Here is a 17766-nt window from a genome sequence, read left to right on the forward strand (position 1 = left end):
TTACTTGTAAAAATAAGAATGTATTGAAATGAATAATGTAAGTTCTGTAGACAGGTTAATTACTTCTTATTGAAATAGGGAAATGTGGGTTACCCGAAAATTAAGTTTTCTTTTATATATTGTAGGCTATTCTAGGCTATTCTATTGCAATTAGGTAAAACTTAAAAACAGGATATAGATATCTATACCTGAAAATATATTGAAAATTCTTTTAAATGATTACGTCACAATTAGAAATGCATTAATTTGATTAGTTTGATTATGTCATAACTAAGGGAATCGGAGAGGAAATATTTGTTGACGCAACTTGTTTAGAAGTTATGAAATCGCTCTTTAGAATTGTATTCTGGTGGTTTGTGGTTACTTTCCTTATCTTGAACCTGCAATTGAATTTTTTCTGCTTTAATTTACTTCCTGATTTTTCTGTCTTTGGGTGTAGCGACATCCACTGTTGCTTAATGCTTTTTTCTTTTTCTTTATTGTATGTGCACATTCTTCTATGCATTCTTGTGTTTCTGTAGTTGTGTCTTGCCATTAATTAATGGTGAATACTGTCTTTCTTGTAGATAAGGGCCAGCTTCTTTGCTGGGACAGTGTTGTTTGTTCATAACTAATATTGATGCTACTTTCCTCATAGTTAAAGGTCAGCTTATTTGCTAGCATGGGCCATTTCATGATCATTGCTATTGGGGGACTGGGGCTTTTCCATAGGTAAGGACTGTCTGTGTTGGCAGGGTTCCGCCTCCCTCTATTGCCACTGGACAATTGTCTCTCAGTTGCCCAGGTGAAAGTAAAAAAGGAGGCTTCTGCTTTGCATGTGTAGCGCTTACGAATGTGCAGGAAGACCTCTCTCCCTGCCATCTGATCCTTCTTCCTTGGAGGACCATGAAAAAGGTCAAAAGTCACCCTGGAGGGGTGACCACTGCAAGGAGGCCCTCCCTGTGATCACAGAAGGGCGGCAGCCCTCCGCTTGAATACGGAGCAGCTCCTTTTGGCCCGAAGAAGAGATCAGCCATCATGATGGCCGATCATTAAGCCGTTCCCTGCCAAAAGCCCAAAGCACCATCTAGCACAACAAAGCAATCTGGAGGACCTGGGTGAGACCTGAATCCCTAACTACCTTCCTGTGGACTTTTCCAAAAATTTCCTCTCCCAATTTTGAGAGACCGGCGACTGAATTCTTGGGGAATAAATTTTAAAGCCTTAAAGCCTCAAAAGAAATTAAATGGCTAACCAAAGAAATTAAGCAATATTATTTGTACTTACTAAAAAGCTTCTATTTTTGTGGGGACCTACCACCCTATTTCCTGCTTAAGCTGTGGATTAAGGGAAAAAAATAGACTAATTGAACAAAAGCTTTCTATTTTTGGAAAAAGACTACATTTTATTCTATATGCTATTGATGACATCTTGTGGCGAAATTTGGTACAGCAAGTAATCTTTTTTGTGTGTGAGAGAGAGCTGACTGAATAACAGAGCTGTCCTTGACATTATTTTCAAAGATAAGATAAGAATTGGGAACACCTGGCACTGAAAACAATCTTTAGGAATACTGTAGGTGGACAATCATTGACTCTTATTAAAATAGCCTCCATGAAAGACTCATCTATAAACATCAATGAAATGGAAGAATATATCCCACCACTTAATTACAAACTGATTCTTGATACACTCTTGGCAATGACTGAGCAAATTAAAGCCAAACTGCAAGATAAGTCTGACAGCTTAAAGCTACAAAATCAAACTTTGACCTTAAATGATGAATTGACAATCCAAAAACAAACAGAAGTGGAAACTCACACTAAGATAGGAGACTCTAAAGAACAACAAATACAATTTACAGAGAACTTTGAAGCCCAAACCTTGATCTCAACTATAAAACTTAACTTATAAAAGATAACTCAAAAAACAACAGTACCTGAAGAAAGCAACATTAAGAGGGAAGATATTAAAGGCCTTCAAATACAGTACATTGAGGACCCAACCAATCAATTGATAACCATAACATCAGCTACTACATTTAACCTAAGCCAGATGGAATTGGAAGAAGAAAAAGACCAGACTGAACTAATGACAATTACATCACAGCAAGCATTGAAAATTGAGCTATTAGAACAACTCTTCAATAACTACAAAACTGACATCTGAATGGTTTCCCTGGATTCAAACAATGTGTGTAGGAAGAAAGGGAGACACATCTGAGAATCTAAAGGCACCAATATAGAAGCCTGATTGGCACAAAAAGTAGGCAAGAGTTAAATTTTAAAAATTAAACTTGTCTCTTTCTTGAGATTTATAAGAATAGAGCTTAATAAATTTCTTTTAATGGGCTAGGGGGAATCCTTAAAAATATAAACTGATTTTATATTTAGGTTTTAGATTGTTAAGGGAAAACAAAATTAAGCTATTAGAACATAACTCTGAACTATATTATAGAATCTGGAAGGATACAAATAAAAGACATTATTTTAATAATTGATGAACTATTAAGATGACATATAGAATATATTTGTTGTAATGATATAGATATAAATTGACTTTATATTTAACTTTCCGGTGTTTAAGGGAAAGGAAAGTGGGCTATTAGAATTGATTTATATTATATAATTTGGAAGGATATAACAAAATATATTTTTCTAATAATTGGTGAATTATTTAGATAATAAATAGAATTTACTTGTAAAAATAAGAATGTATTGAAATGAATAATGTGAGTTCTGTAGACAGGAGAAATACTTTTTACTGAAATAGGGAAATGTGGGTTACCTGAAAATTAAGTTTTTTCATTCTTTTTTTCCTTTTCTTTATATACTGTATCATAGGCTATTCCAGGATATTCTATTGCAATTAGGTAAAAAATTTAAACAGGATATGGATATGCATAAGTGAAAATATATTGAAAATTCTTCTAATTGATTATGTCACAATTAGATATGTATTAATTCAATTAATTTGATTATGTCAAAACTAAGGGAATCGGAGAGGGAATCTTTGTTGACACAACTTGAGCTATTTACAAATAATTTGTTATTTGCTATTGTTTACTTTTATACCCAACCACCATATTGCTTCACAAATATCTGAATGTAAAGTTAAAAAAATAATAAAACTTGTACAAAAGAAAAGAAAAGAAACAGCAGAACTTGCAACATTTTTTTAGGAATTATTTTCTAGGCAAAAATTGTCAAAGGAAATTTGAAAATATACATTGAAAAGTCAGAGCCTAAAAAATGTAAAACACTGAAAAAACTAAAACTAAAAACTGAACACATTAGTTAATGCCCTGTTACCAACATTTAATGAAGATTCTGGTCTATTCAGTTGAGATTTCTTTGGATCATTCCCTTCTTTGTATATTAAACATTATATACGCCTCTTCCCAATTTTTTGGGATCATCAAATATTTGCTTACAAATCTTAAATTAATAACAATTCAAGATAACTCGTTTAAAATTAAATTAAAATCAGTAAAACATCAAGCTCAAAGACCATATATTATAAAAATTCAGGTCAGTACATTTTTTAAATCCTACCTTTATTATTTTTATAAATAACTCAAGATGGTTGTTGTTGTTGTTGTTAATTGCGAAGTCGTGTCCGACCCATTGCGACCCTATGGACAACGTTCCTCCAGGCTTTCCTGTCCTCTACCATCTTCTGGAGTCCATTTAAGCTCACACCTACTGCTTCAGTGACTCCATCCAGCCACCTCATTCTCTGTCATCCCCTTCTTCTCTTGCCCTCAATCTTTCCCAGCATTAGGCTCTTCTCCAGTGAGTCCTTCCTTCTCATTAGGTGGCCAAAGTATTTGAGTTTTAGCTTCAGGATCTGGCCTTCTAAAGAGCAGTCAGGGTTGATCTCCTCTAGGACTGACCGGTTTGATCGCCTTGCAGTCCAAGGGACTCGCAGGAGTCTTCTCCAGCACCAGAGTTCAAAGGCCTCAATTCTTTGGTGCTCAGCCTTTCTTATGGTCCAACTTTCACTGCCATACATTGCAACTGGGAAGACCATAGCCTTGACTATACGCACTTTTGTTGACAGGGTGATGTCTCTGCTTTTTAGTGTGCTGTCTAGATTTGCCATGGCTTTCCTCCCGAGGAGCAAGCGTCTTTTAATTTCTTGACTACAGTCCCCATCTGCAGTGATCTTGGAGCCCAGGAAAATAAAATCTGTCACTACCTCCATTTCTTCCCCATCTATTTGCCAGGAATTGAGAGGGCCGGATGCCATGATCTTGGTTTTCTTAATGTTTAGTTTCAACCCAACTTTTGCACTCTCCTTCTTCACTCGCAACAAGAGACTCTTCAGTTCCTCTTCACTTTCTGCCATTAGAGTGGTATCATCTGCATATCTTAGGTTGTTGATATTTCTTCCGGCAATCTTAATTCCAACTTTTGATTCATCTAGCCCTGCCTTTCTCATGATGTGCTCTGCATATAAGTTAAATAGGCAAGGTGACAGTATACAGCCTTGCCGGACTCCTTTCCCAATTTTGAACCAATCAGTGGTTCCGTGTCCAGTTCTCACTGTTGCTTCTTGGCCCGCATATAGGTTTCTCAAGAGACAAATAAGATGGTTTGGTACTCCCATCTCTTTAAGGACTTGCCACAGTTTGTTATGATCCACACAATCAAAGGCTTTAGCATAGTCAATGAAGCAGAAGTAGATGTTTTTCTGGAACTCTCTAGCTTTCTCCATGATCCAGCGTATGTTGGCAATTTGATCTCTAGTTCCTCTGCCTCTTCGAAATCCTGCCTGTACTTCTGGTAGTTCTCGATCCACATACTGCTGGAGTCTAGCTTGTAGGATTTTAAGCATAACTTTACTAGCATGAGAAATGAGTGCAATGGTGTGATAGTTTGAACATTCTTTGGCACTGCCTTTCTTTGGAATTGGAATGTAAACTGATCTTTTCCAATCCTGTGGCCACTCTTGAGTTTTCCAAATTTGCTGGCAAATTGAGTGTAGCACTTTTACTGCATCGTCTTTTAAGATTTTGAATAGCTCAGCTGGAATACTGTCACCTCCACTAGCTTTGTTGTTGCTCAGCTTTTCTAAGGCCCACTTCACTTCACATTCTAGGATGTCTGGCTCGAGGTCAGTGACCACCTCATTGTGATTATCAGGGATGTTAAGCTCATTCTTGTATAGTTCTTCTGTGTAATTTTGCCACCTCTTCTTAATCTCTTCTGCCTCTGTTAGGTCCCTGCCATTTTGGTCCTTTATCATGCCCATTTTTGCCTGAAACGTTCCCTTCATCTCTCCAATTTTCTTGAAAAGATCTCTGGTCCTCCCTATTCTATTGTTTTCTTCTATTTCTTTGCACTGTTCATTTAAGAAGGCATTCTTATCTCTTCTAGCTATTCTCTGGAATTCTGCATTCAATTGGGCGTATCTTTCTTTTTCTCCCTTGCCTTTCGCTTCCCTCCTTTCCTCAGCTATTTGCAAAGCTTCCTCAGACAGCCATTTTACTTTCTTGCATTTCTTTTTCTTTGGGATTGTTTTGGTTGCTACCTCTTGTACAATGTTGCGAACCTCTGTCCATAGTTCTTCAGGCACTCTGTCTATCAGATCTAATTCCTTAAATCTATTTGTCACCTCTACTGTATATTCAACAGGGATGTGATTTAATTCATACCTGACTGGCCTAGTGCTTTTCCCTACTTTCTTCAGTTTAAGCCTAAACTTTGCAACAAGAAGCTCATGGTCTGAGCCACAGTCAGCTCCTGGTCTTGTTTTTACTGACTGTATAGAGCTTCTCCATCTTTGGCTACAGAGCACATAGTCAATCTGATTTCTGTGTTGACCATCTGGTGATGTCCATGTGTAGAGCCGTCTCTTGGGTTGTTGGAAAAGAGTGTTTGCTATGACCATCGTATTCTCTTGACAAAATTCTATCAGCCTGTGCCCTGCTTCATTTTGTACTCCAAGGCCAAACTTGCCTGTTATTCCAGTTATCTTTTGGCTTCCTACTTTAGCATTCCAATCCCCCATGATGATAAGGACATCATTTTTTGGTGTTAGTTCTATAAGGTGCTGTAGGGCTTCATAGAACCGGTCAATTTCATCCTCTTCAGCACCGGTGGTTGGGGCATAGACTTGGACTACTGTGATATTGAATGGTTTGCCTTGGATTCGAACTGAGATCATTCTGTCATTTTGAGGATTGTATCCCAGTATTGCTTTTCCTACTCTTTTATTGACTATGAAGGCTACTCCATTTCTTCTGAGGGATTCTTGCCCGCAGTAGTATACCTGATGGTCATCTGAATTAAATTCACCCATTCCTGTCCATTTTAGTTCGCTGATACCTAAGATGTCGATGTTCAGTCTTGTCATCTCTTGTTTGACCACGTCCAGCTTGCCTTGATTCATGGATCTTACATTCCAGGTAAGAGAGAAAATCTTTACAGCATCGGACTTTCCTTTCACCACCAGACATATCCACAGCTGAGCGTCCTTTCGGCTTTGGCCCAGTCACTTCATTCTTTCTGGTGCTACTAGTACTAGCCCTCTGCTCTTCCTCAGTAGCATATTGGACGCCTTCCGACCTGAGGGGCACATCTTCCAGCGTCATATCGTTTTGCCTTTTGGTACTGTCCATAGGGTTTTCATGGCAAAGATTCTGGAGTGAGTTGCCATTTCCTTCTCCAGTGGATCACGTTTTGTCAGAACTCTCTGCTATGACCTTTCCGTCTTGGGTGGCCCTGCACGGCATAGCTCATAGCTTCATTGAATTACGCAAGCCCCTTCGCCACGACAAGGCAGTAATCCATGAAGGGGAACTCAAGATGGTAGACATATCTAATAATCTTCCCTCTTATTTTCCTTACATTTTATGTGAGGAAATTCTATGAGGTGAATTGGGCTGCAAAAGAGTAACTGGTCTCAAGACACTCAGCTGATTTTCATGACTATGGCAAGACTAGAATCCACAATCTCCTGTGTGTGTAGATCCGCACCTTAACCCAGAAAAGCCAATTTGATGTAATGGTTAAGGCTCCAGTCTATATTCTAACTATTTTATACTTTATCTTGGATGTTATTACTCATTTCTGTTTGGATGATGATTAATTTTTCCTTTTTTCTTAAATTCTAACTTTTTGACTTGCCTTGCCTTGCCTGTTTGAATTTGGCTAGGCTTCTAATAGATGCTATCAGAAACAACAGAACAATTTGCAATATTTTAAAAAGAATTATATTCTAGGCAAAACATTGTCATACAGATTGAAGCTTATTTATCGGGTTGTATTTACAAATTGATCCTTAAATATACAGTAAAATGGGGACAGGACAGATTAAAAATTATGATAAAATATATGTAATATTTCAAAGTAATAACAAATACGGATCAATGGCAAGATTTATAGAAAAATCAACAGCCTTTACATCAATCTATACTCTGAGGAAAACTGTTACAAAATATTTTGCAGATGGTATATAACCCCATCAACAATTGCAAAGATGGATAAGCCAAAACAAATGTTGGAAATGACACAGCAAAAAAGGAACATTTTATCATATGTGACTGTTACGTAAAAAAACCTCTAAAAATTACTGGAAAAAATATATTAAAACATTCTGAAAAGTCTGAAACTAAACTGTGAATTAAAAAAATAATTTAATTAAAGCCACAAATATTTTATTAAGAATGATTCCAGAGATCATTAATAAAAGCCATTTCAATTCATTAAGATACGTACTGATAGCAGCAAGAATTAATTTGACACAACATTGAAGAGAAATTTTGTCATCAGTACAGAATTGGGAGATTAAAAATGGAAGTAACTGACTATGCATTCACAATTTTAGTATTTCCCATCCAAGTACTAGTCATGTATAATCCGGTTTAGTTTTTCATGATGAAGTAAGTTCAACTACAGGTAGCCCACAACTTATGACTATTCATTCAGTGAGCAAAATTACAACAATGCTGAAAAAATGGAGTAAAAACCCATCTCCAAAGGTACAGCCATTGCAATGCCACTGCGGTCACATGATCAAGATTTGGGCATTTAGCAGCCTGCTGTGGTGCTGCAACTCCATCCACCCAATTATCTCCCCTTTATGTCCTTTTGGGCACCCTACACAGTAGCACTTGTTTGATGACAGTATCAGGATTGGGATTGAACTAGGGGCTGGGGGTAGTCTCAGACAGCCAGTTGCCACAATCCTCAGGTCTTTATTTCAGCTCTAGCACCACTGCTGCCATTCAAATATGTAGTCTCAAGCCCCACACCATGGGCAGTCATGTCAGCATAACTGCACAAAGCCCAATTGTCCCTGTCATTCTATACTCCACAGGCTATACTTTACCCTTCTGATGTTTTCCACCTCATGCTATACTCCAAACCACACATCCCTTCCCTTCTCCAAGTTATGTGTCCCATTCTCACAATCCTTTTGGTCTTCCCCAGATATCATGAGAATGGGATCCTGCTATTCTCCAAATAACATCTTGCTTTATGACCACGTTGCTTAGAGATGAAACTTCATTGGTCCCAATTGTAGCCATAAGTCAAGGACTACCAGTATCTCTCTTAAATGAGACTAATAACAGTAAAAAGAGATGTTATCCAGCAAATAAGTATATTTGTGATGGGGGCTCCCAGATACTCCCATGTAACACCTCTGCTCCGTGAGCTGCATTGGCTTCCGGTTGCCCTCCGGGTGAGATTCAAGGTGCTGGTGATGACCTATAAAGCCCTAAATGGCTTGGGTCCGGGATATCTGAGGGAACACCTGCTGCCGGCATCAAGTTCCCTTCGTCCTGTGCGCTCCCACAGGGAGGGCCTTTTCAGGGTTCCGCCGGCAAAGGATTGCCGGAGGGCGACATCCAGGGGGAGGGCCTTCTCTGTGGGCATGCCTGCCCTTTGGAACCAGTTACCCGTAGAGCTCAGGACTGCCCCAGATTTTCGTTCGTTCCACCGGGACCTGAAGACCTGGCTCTTTGAGCTTTCTGGCCAGGACTGAGAACTTTTAATTTTTAACCTATTGCAATTGGTTTTTAATTAGAGTTAAGGGTTTTAGATTTTAATTAAGGATAATTTAATTTATTTTAATTTGTTATTAACTTTTGTATTGTTATATTGTTTTAATTGTCTTGTGAACCGCCCTGGGTCCTACGGGAGAAGGGCGGTATATAAGTTTAATAATAATAATAATAATAATAATAATAATAATAATAATAATAATAATAATAATAATAATAATAATAATAATAATAATTCATTCTCAATATTTTTAAGTATTGGGCAACCATACTTCAATATCATATCTTAGTATTGAGTAACTCTTTTGTATTCATTTCTTTCATTCTCTTACAAATCAACTTACTTGTCTCTCAAGTAATTGTGTCCTATTTGGCCAGATATATCTTCTATAGCTGAGAGAATGTGATCAAAGGCCTGCAAAATAAAAAATATATAACTTTATTGTATATAATGTAAAACATTTTAAATGCAGATAGCCATGAAAAAATCCGTTATCGTTAGACTAATTGGAATATTTTGTTTCAGTATCTCACTATCTAAGCCAAATTTCCAGTTTTAACAGAGCTATTCCCCAAGCTATTGAGTCATGGTGACACAGCAGTTAAAATGCAGTATTGAAGGCAAACTATGCCCATAGCCCAGAGTTTGATCCTGACTGGCTCAAGGTTGACTCAGCCTTCTATCCTTCTGAAGGCAGTAAAATGAGGACCTACATTGTTGGGGTCCTTACATGCTGACATTGTAAACTCCACAGAGAGTGTTGCATAGCAGTTTGGAGCAGAATATGAATCTAAGTGGTATTGCTATTGCTATTTTCTAGATTGTCATATGATTCAATATGGAAGACTAAATATTCAGGCACTATTATGATCAATGCTTTTGTAAGAAAGACTATTTCACCTGTTATGATATGTCCAATAGAAATACCATTATGATACATCTTAGATGCTGTGCTATCAATACAGGTAAACTCCAGGTGATTATTATACTTTCTCAATTTATTTTGAACTTACTTTATTCTATCACTTTGGAAGTGTAATTAGCTAAATCTGGAATTTTAATGTAACTGTTATTAAATCATGGAATTTGTATTATTAATAAATATTGATTAGTCCTTGGGCCATATGAAAGTGCAAAGTTCCAGCAACAAATTGTTACTAAAATCCGATAAAGGCAATTTAAAATGGAATTTGATAAAATACAATTTAAAATGGAATTAAAATAAAATACAATTTAAGATGAAATAGTAATAAAATACAATCTAAAATGAAATTGTAATAATGTACAATAATTTAAGGTATCGATAAAATATGATAACATTATATTTCAGAGTCGCCCTTGCAATCTACCCCAATCAGTCCCACATATGCAGATTTCAACTGGGTCATTTTGTTTAAGTACTGTCCTACGTTAAATGTTATTTTCAAGTTCTGGCTGGACATAAGGTAAGTTATTTTGATATGGGGATCCCAATGGGTCATTCGTTTGGAATATAGACCAAGATACTTGTCTCTCACCCTCTTATACAGGCAACAGTCAAACAGGATGTGAGCCAGGTCCTCTACCTCTGCCGCTCTGCAAATGCTCATTGTACGTACGGTATAGCATGAAATCTCCCATATCTGACCATTGTGTCAAGCTGTTCGAATCTCGCTCTCATAAATATCTCCCCAAGATGTTTTGGGAGTTGTAACTTCAAATAACTGTGTACTTGAAAAGTATGTTTGTATTTACTAAGCCATTTCAAGTTACCCACCTTACTAAGGATAGCTATATCAGTTTGTGCTTCTATATCCTTAATTCTTTGGGCAACTCTTTTTTTAGATTGTTCTCCTTTTACACAAGAGACAGGAAGGCCACAGCTTCTTACAAAATTTGTTAGTTTGGTGATCTAGGAGATTTGTGATTGTAGTTTTATTTGCTCTAGTAGGCATAATTTGGGGAGTCTATCAGTCTCCATTTCATTAACTTTGCACCAGTAGTTATAAGCTCTAATTTTAGATAATGCATGAATTGTATGAATTCCCAATTCAGCTCTAACTGCTGCAGCAGATGTTCTTGGATCTACACCCAAAATACATCTCAAATGCTGGGACTGTGTTTGTTCTAGGACTGTGGTTGAGTAAAGACCTCAAATTTCTGCTCCATACAAGAGCATTGTGGTAACCTTAGCCTTATAAACCCTGATTAATGGAGCTAGGGACCCTGGGTAACTATGTTTTTTTAGTTTGAGCAATAAATTCAAACAGGCTTTTGCTCTAAATGTACTCCGTTGATGATGGCAGGCCCAAGATCCACTCTTGGAAAAAGTTACGCCCAAATATACAAAGGTGTTAACCTGTTCAATTGGTTCACCATCTAATTGCCACTTATGTCTCTGATGGTTTCTTCCAAACACCATTATTTTTGATTTAGATTTGCTAATGATTAAGGAGTTATCCTGGCAATAATTTATTTATTTTATTTATTTATATTTAAATTTATATACCGTCCTATTCCTGTAGGACTCAGGGCGGTTTACAGGGAAAATTAAAAGTTAAAATACATCATATACAATTAAAAATGATTAAAACTAAGATTAAATTAATCCCTGAACTTAAGTAAAACCCCATTAATTAAATAATTAAAACCCCTCGTCTGGGCCAGACAACTCAAAAAACCAAGTTTTCAAGTCCCTACGAAATGAGTGAAGGTCGGGGGCAGTCCTAAGCTCTGTGGGAAGCTGGTTCCAAAGGGCCGGCGCACCCACAGAGAACGCCCTTCCCCTGGGGATAACCCGCCGGCATTCCTTAACTGGCGGTACCCTAAGAAGGCCCTCCCTGTGGGAGCGCACAGGACAATGGGAAGTTGATGCCGGCAGCAGGTGTTCCCTTAGATAATCCGGACCCAAGCCATTTAGAGCTTTATAGGTCATTACCAGCACCTTGAATCTCACCCGGAGGGCAACCGGAAGCCAATGCAGCTCACGGAGAAGAGGTGTTACATGGGAGTATCGGGAAACTCCCATAACAACTCGCGCAGCTGCATTCTGCACCAGCTGAAGCCTCTGAGTGGTCCTCAAGGGCAGCCCCATGTAGAGAGCATTGCAGTAGTCTAGCCGGGAGGTCACAAGTGCATGGGTGACTGTGCGTAGGGCATCTCGGTCCAGATAGGGCCGCAACTGGCGCACCAGCCGAAGCTGGGCAAAAGCCCCCCTGGTCACGGCTCCTATATGATCTTCAAAATTGAGCCGTGAATTCAAGAGGACGCCCAAGTTGCGAGCCCTATCGATGGGGGTAACACCTCACCCCCCATCATTAGTGGTGGAACAACCTGGTTTATCCGAGTTGCCGATATGCACAGCCACTCAGTCTTGGCAGGATTGAGTCGAAGCCTGTTTCTCCCCATCCAAACCCGGACTGCTTCCAGGCAACGGGACATCACGTCGAGTGCATCACTGGGTTGGTTCGGGGTGGAAAGAAAAAGTTGGGTATCATCAGCGTACTGATGATACCCCACCCCGAAACCACGAATGAGCTCGCCCAGTGGTTTCATGTAGATGTTGAACAGGAGGGGAGAGAGGACCGACCCCTGAGGGACTCTACAAACGAAAGACCTCGGGGCGGACCTCTGCCCTCCCGTCAACACCGACTGCGAGTGGCCCAGGAGGTAGGAGAACCACCGTAAAATGGTGCCTCCCACTCCCAACCCACTGAGACGCCGCAGTAGGATACCATAGTCCATGGTATCGAAAGCCGCTGAGAGATCTAAAAGGACTAGGACAGAGGAACATCCCCTGTCCTGAGCCTGCCAGAGATCATTCACCAGTGCGACCAATGCCATCTCCGTGCTGTACCCGGGCCTGAAACCCGATTGGTACGGGTCCAGATAATCAGTTTCCTCCAGGAACAGAGGAAGCTGATGCGCCACCACACTCTCAACAACCTTTGCCAAAAAGCGAAGGTTGGAGACCGGACGATAGTTATTTAAAACAGCTGGGTCCAGGGCAGGCTTCTTGAGGAGGGGCCTCACCACCGCCTCCTTCAAGGCAGCAGTTATTACTGCCTGGAACCAGCCTCGTGTCTTCTCCCGAGCCGCTGAATAAGAGCTGAATCTTCTTAATAGCCTACTTATGAGTATGATAATAAAATCATATCATCAGCATAAAGCAAGCTGTTACAGTAAGTATTTAAGATCATCGGCATGTGTACCATGGTATCCTTCATTAACCCCGGCAAGTCATTGATGTATAAATTAAATAATAATGGGGCCAGGATACACCCTTGCCTTATCCCTTTATTTGTGTGAATCCTGTTAGTCAGGGCCCCATTAACCCCATACCGCACCCTCAAACAGGTACTTGTGTAAAGGGCTTTAATCAAAGCCAGGCTTTAAGTCTGGGTTCTATTTTAAGAGATGTCAATTTACTCCATAGTATGTGTCTATTTACCATATCAAATGCTGCTGTACGGTCTATAAAAGCAGCAAACAGGGGTCTCCTCTTATAGGCATATTTGGCAATTAGATGGTTCAAGACAAAGCAGTTATCAATAGTAGATCTGTTCTGTCTAAAACCTGCTTGTTCTTCTGTGAGGATGTTGTTTTCCTCTACCCAGATTTCAATTCTGTTCAAAAGGTACCTAGCATATATTTTTGCTACAATGTCAATCAGGCTGATGGGCCTATAATTACTAGGATCCTTTTTATTCCCTTTTTTATATATGGGGACAACTGTTGCCATCTTCCACCCATCTGGTATATGGCAGGTGTTATTTATGTGTGTAAAAAGACCTGCTAATACAGGGCCCCACCAGTTGGAAAAATTCTTAAATAATTCAGCTGGTAAAAAATCCTCACCTGGGGCTTTATTGCTCTTTAAGCTTTTAATGATGGACTGTATCTCCTTTTCTGAGACTGGTGGCCAAGGGGGGGGGAGTTCTAGGGTTTATTAAATCACTATTTAAAAATAATTTCTTTACCGGTTCGGTGGGGGCAAACAAGCACTGATAATAATTCTCCCAGTCCTCAGCAGAGATTGGTATGTCAAACGCAAATGTCTGTTCCTTCAGGATACCTGCTACAGAGTGCCAAAATAATACTGAGTTATGACTTCTGGCAGCCAATTCAAGTTCTGACTAGATTGAAATGGCAAAACTTTTTTTCTTTAATGTTATAGTTTTTTTTATATTCCCTTCTTGTGTGCAGCATCTTAGCTTGTATATGGGCAGTAGGATTCCTCTGGGCAAGCCTCATGCTGCCTTCAATTTCTTTTTCAGTCGCTGGCAATTAGGATCAAACCAGCGAGGTCTACCCACTCGGGCTCTTTTTGTAGCAGGTTTAGTTTTTAGGTGTTTCTTCAGTATGTTACAAAGATTGGAGAATGCATTGAAGGCTGACATCCAGTCAGTAGTAGATGACTGGATTGTTCTAGCCCACTTAGTAGCATTCTCTGTTTTAAGGCATTCTAATATTGCCTTAGTATCAACTTTGGCCCAAATTAACCTTTTATTTTGGGTCACCTCTACCTTTTTGGTGAGCCATCTGTCAGCCATGTTATATGGTCTTAAATCTGAGCGGCCTCACAATGTCACACTTACAGGCTGATGGTGGAATTTGTAATAATAGCAGGACAGGAGTTTGTATTCTTTCAGCCTTAATTCATCCAAACTAAAAAAAAAATGCTTTTGTAAACATTTTATAGTCTTTTGCATGTCTATCAACATATATAGTTCCATTTTGTAATCATACATTAGGTATTCACACTAGAGTAGCCCTGTAGGTAAAATGCATTATATCATTTTTTTTTCTTCCATTCAAATGCATCTGATTGCTGGAGATTGACTGGAAAAGTTCTTGCAGTTTTCTTGCCAAGGGTTTTCAGAAGTGATTTGCTATTGCCTTCTTCCTAGGGCTGACAAAAAGTGAGTAGTTTTGGCTGGCTGGCTTGCTAGCTATCTACCTAATAATATGTATATTATGTATATCTATGTTTGTGTGTGTGTGTGTGTGTGTGTGTGTGTGATAAATTATATATCTATATCTAGAAATATTAGAAAAATTTTAAGAGGTGGCCTTAAAATGCCTAATCTTAAATTATATTATGAAGCTGCTGCGTTATCAGGAATAAGTGATTGGATTAATTTGACACAAGAGAGATTATTAAATCTTGAGGGCCATGACTTGTTATTTGGCTGGCATGCATATTTGTTGTATGATAAGAAGGTAGATAACGTGTTTAAAGTGCATATTTTAAGACAGGCATTGTTGAGAGTTTGGAAGAAGTATAGACATAAGTTAGACTACAAGATGCCGCTGTGGGCAATTCCAAAACACGCAATAGAAAACATAAATGTTGGTTTCAAACATGATACGACTACGTATAAGGAGATTTTAAGCTTGGAAAGAAATGTCTGGTGTTTAAAACCGTATAACCTCTTGCGAGATGAGAAGATTGTTCAAACTTGGTTTCAATATACTCAGTTACGGGCCAGGTGGAAAGAAGATCAGAAAATTGGTTTTGCAATGACTGATGAAAATTTGATAAAGCAAATTAGAAATCAGGGTCCAGCACATATCAAATGGATATATCTTGCATTGATAGAAATTGACTCAGAAGCAGAACTTGTTAAAGATTGTATGATAAAATGGGCCCAGAATATCCAAGAAGTTATTACGATGGATACGTGGGAAAAGATATGGGTGAGGAACGTAAAATTTACACAAGCTCAAAACTTAAGAGAGAACTTTTATAAAATGTTTTATAGATGGCATTTAGATCCTAAAAAGCTTGCAAGTATGTATCCGAACTATCAGCCAAAATGCTGGAGGTGTGGTGGCGAAGATGCAACATATTTTCACATATGGTGGACCTGTAAAAAGGTTAAGGCTTTTTGGATAAAAATTTGGTGGAATATGCAGAAGATCTTCAAGCAAAGGATAAAGTTTTGTCCGCAATTGTTTTTTTTGGGTATAACTACAGATGCTACTGTTGTGGACACTAAGTTGATGTTGAATTTAATTACAGCAGCAAAACTTTTAATAGGTCAATATTGGAAGAAGGAGGAACTGCTGACTATAGAGGAATGGACTCTAAAGGTTTCTGACCTGGCGGAAATGGCAAAGATCTCGGCTTATTTGAAAGATCATTCGCAAGAACGTTATATTATGGAGTGGAAAAAATGGATTGATTATATCCAGAACAAATATGGGACTAAAAAGTTTCATTTAGCATTTGAATAGGTCTTCCTTTCTTTTTTCTTTTTTCTTTCTTTTTATATGTAATATTAATATTGCTTGTAGTTATCTTATATGAGCTAGAGAGTGATAGATTTAAGAGTTTATTGTTGTTAGCATATGGGTGTTTATGATTGTTCTTTGTTTTTATACCTTGTACTTAGCTCTGGGAAGTCGGGGGGAGGGGGAAATGGGGGGGAGGGGCAGGGAGGGATAGGTAGGGGTGGGGGGAGGGGGGGATTGTTAAAGATAAAATGTACTCTAAAACTTTTTAATAAAAAAAAAGAAAAATTTTATATTTAATTATTATTTATTAAAACAATAAGAATTGTATTAACATAAGGTTGGTAAAAGAGAACACTATGGGGAAAAGAGGAAATCAAGTAAAGTTATCATGTGGATTATAGATTATAGAATTTAATTGTTAGTGAATGTTTGTTAAATGTAAACCCAGACAACACACTCTATCAAATATTAAGGTAATTATGTTAAAAAAATAATAAAACATCCTTTAAAAATTTATATATCTCTCTCTATTTATCTGTCTGTCTGTCTGTCTTTCTGTCTGTCTATCATCTATCTAAATAACAAACAATTGCAATATAAGCTTCAAATCATTCAAACCTATGTGCCAACAATAACCTATAGCGATGCTGAGGTCAAAGAGTTTTATTATGATGTGGCCCATTTTCAAGACAAAGAAAAATGCCAATACAAAATACTAATGAGTGACTTTAATGCAAGAATAGGAAGAACAATAACTGGAGAAAAAGTGACTGGCCTATATAGAAGTAGTGAATGAGATAATAGAGGCGATAGGCTAGTACATTTTGCTGAAGGATAGGAGCTTTATATCATGAACTCATTGTACAAGAAAAAGGCTAGCAGAAAATGGACATGGAAGAGTCCATCTGTGTACAAAAACAAAATTGACTACATCATATCAACTGATAAGATCATATTTTGCAACTGTACTTTCATCAATCACTTTAATGTTGGAAGTGACTACAGAATAATATGAGCTAAAGTGAAGATAAACTGTTGAAACTCCCTATCAAAAAGAAACAAAAATTTTAAAAAACTACAGAAATTAAATATAGATATAATTGTTTGCAAGAGACACATATACAAAAACAATATTATAAGCTGTTGGAATACACCAAATTTGGGAAACTTTATTATGCATCTGCACAACAGAAAAAAGTGCTGTTGCTGTATATATTAAAGAGACAATAGATTCTAAAATGTTTATTCAGATGAAGAAGGAAGAATTGTGATGGTAGAAATATACTTACATCAAAAACAAATATTGTTAGTAGTAATCTATGCACCAAATAAAAACCAGGAAGAATTCTACCAAAATCTCCATAGAAAAATAATAGAAATGGAATACCAAAATATTTGTTTAGTATGACACTTTAATGCAATACTGGATGGGACATTAGACTATAAAAGTACTAAAACAGGAAAAACTGGAAGAAGAAGATTACCTAAGACCTTTTTTAATATGATAGAAGAAATTGGAGTACAAGATGTTTGGAGAGAAATTAATCCAGGAAAA

At 37.9% G+C, this 17766-nt stretch overlaps 1 protein-coding gene across 1 annotated transcript in view; it reads right to left on the reverse strand.

The window, feature by feature from the left end:
* SLC9A3 (solute carrier family 9 member A3) overlaps positions 1-17766 on the reverse strand; it is a gene marked incomplete at both ends in the record, with an annotated part of 189516 nt that overhangs the window by 57131 nt on the left and 114619 nt on the right. The window contains one exon of the mRNA XM_081346214.1: positions 9337-9407. Coding sequence (XP_081202340.1) covers positions 9337-9407 — 71 coding nt within the window. The remainder of the gene's footprint in view (positions 1-9336; positions 9408-17766) is intronic.

This window comes from Vipera berus (assembly GCF_964194415.1).
Source record: "Vipera berus genome assembly, chromosome: Z".
In the NCBI taxonomy this organism is placed as follows: Eukaryota; Metazoa; Chordata; class Lepidosauria; order Squamata; family Viperidae; genus Vipera; species Vipera berus.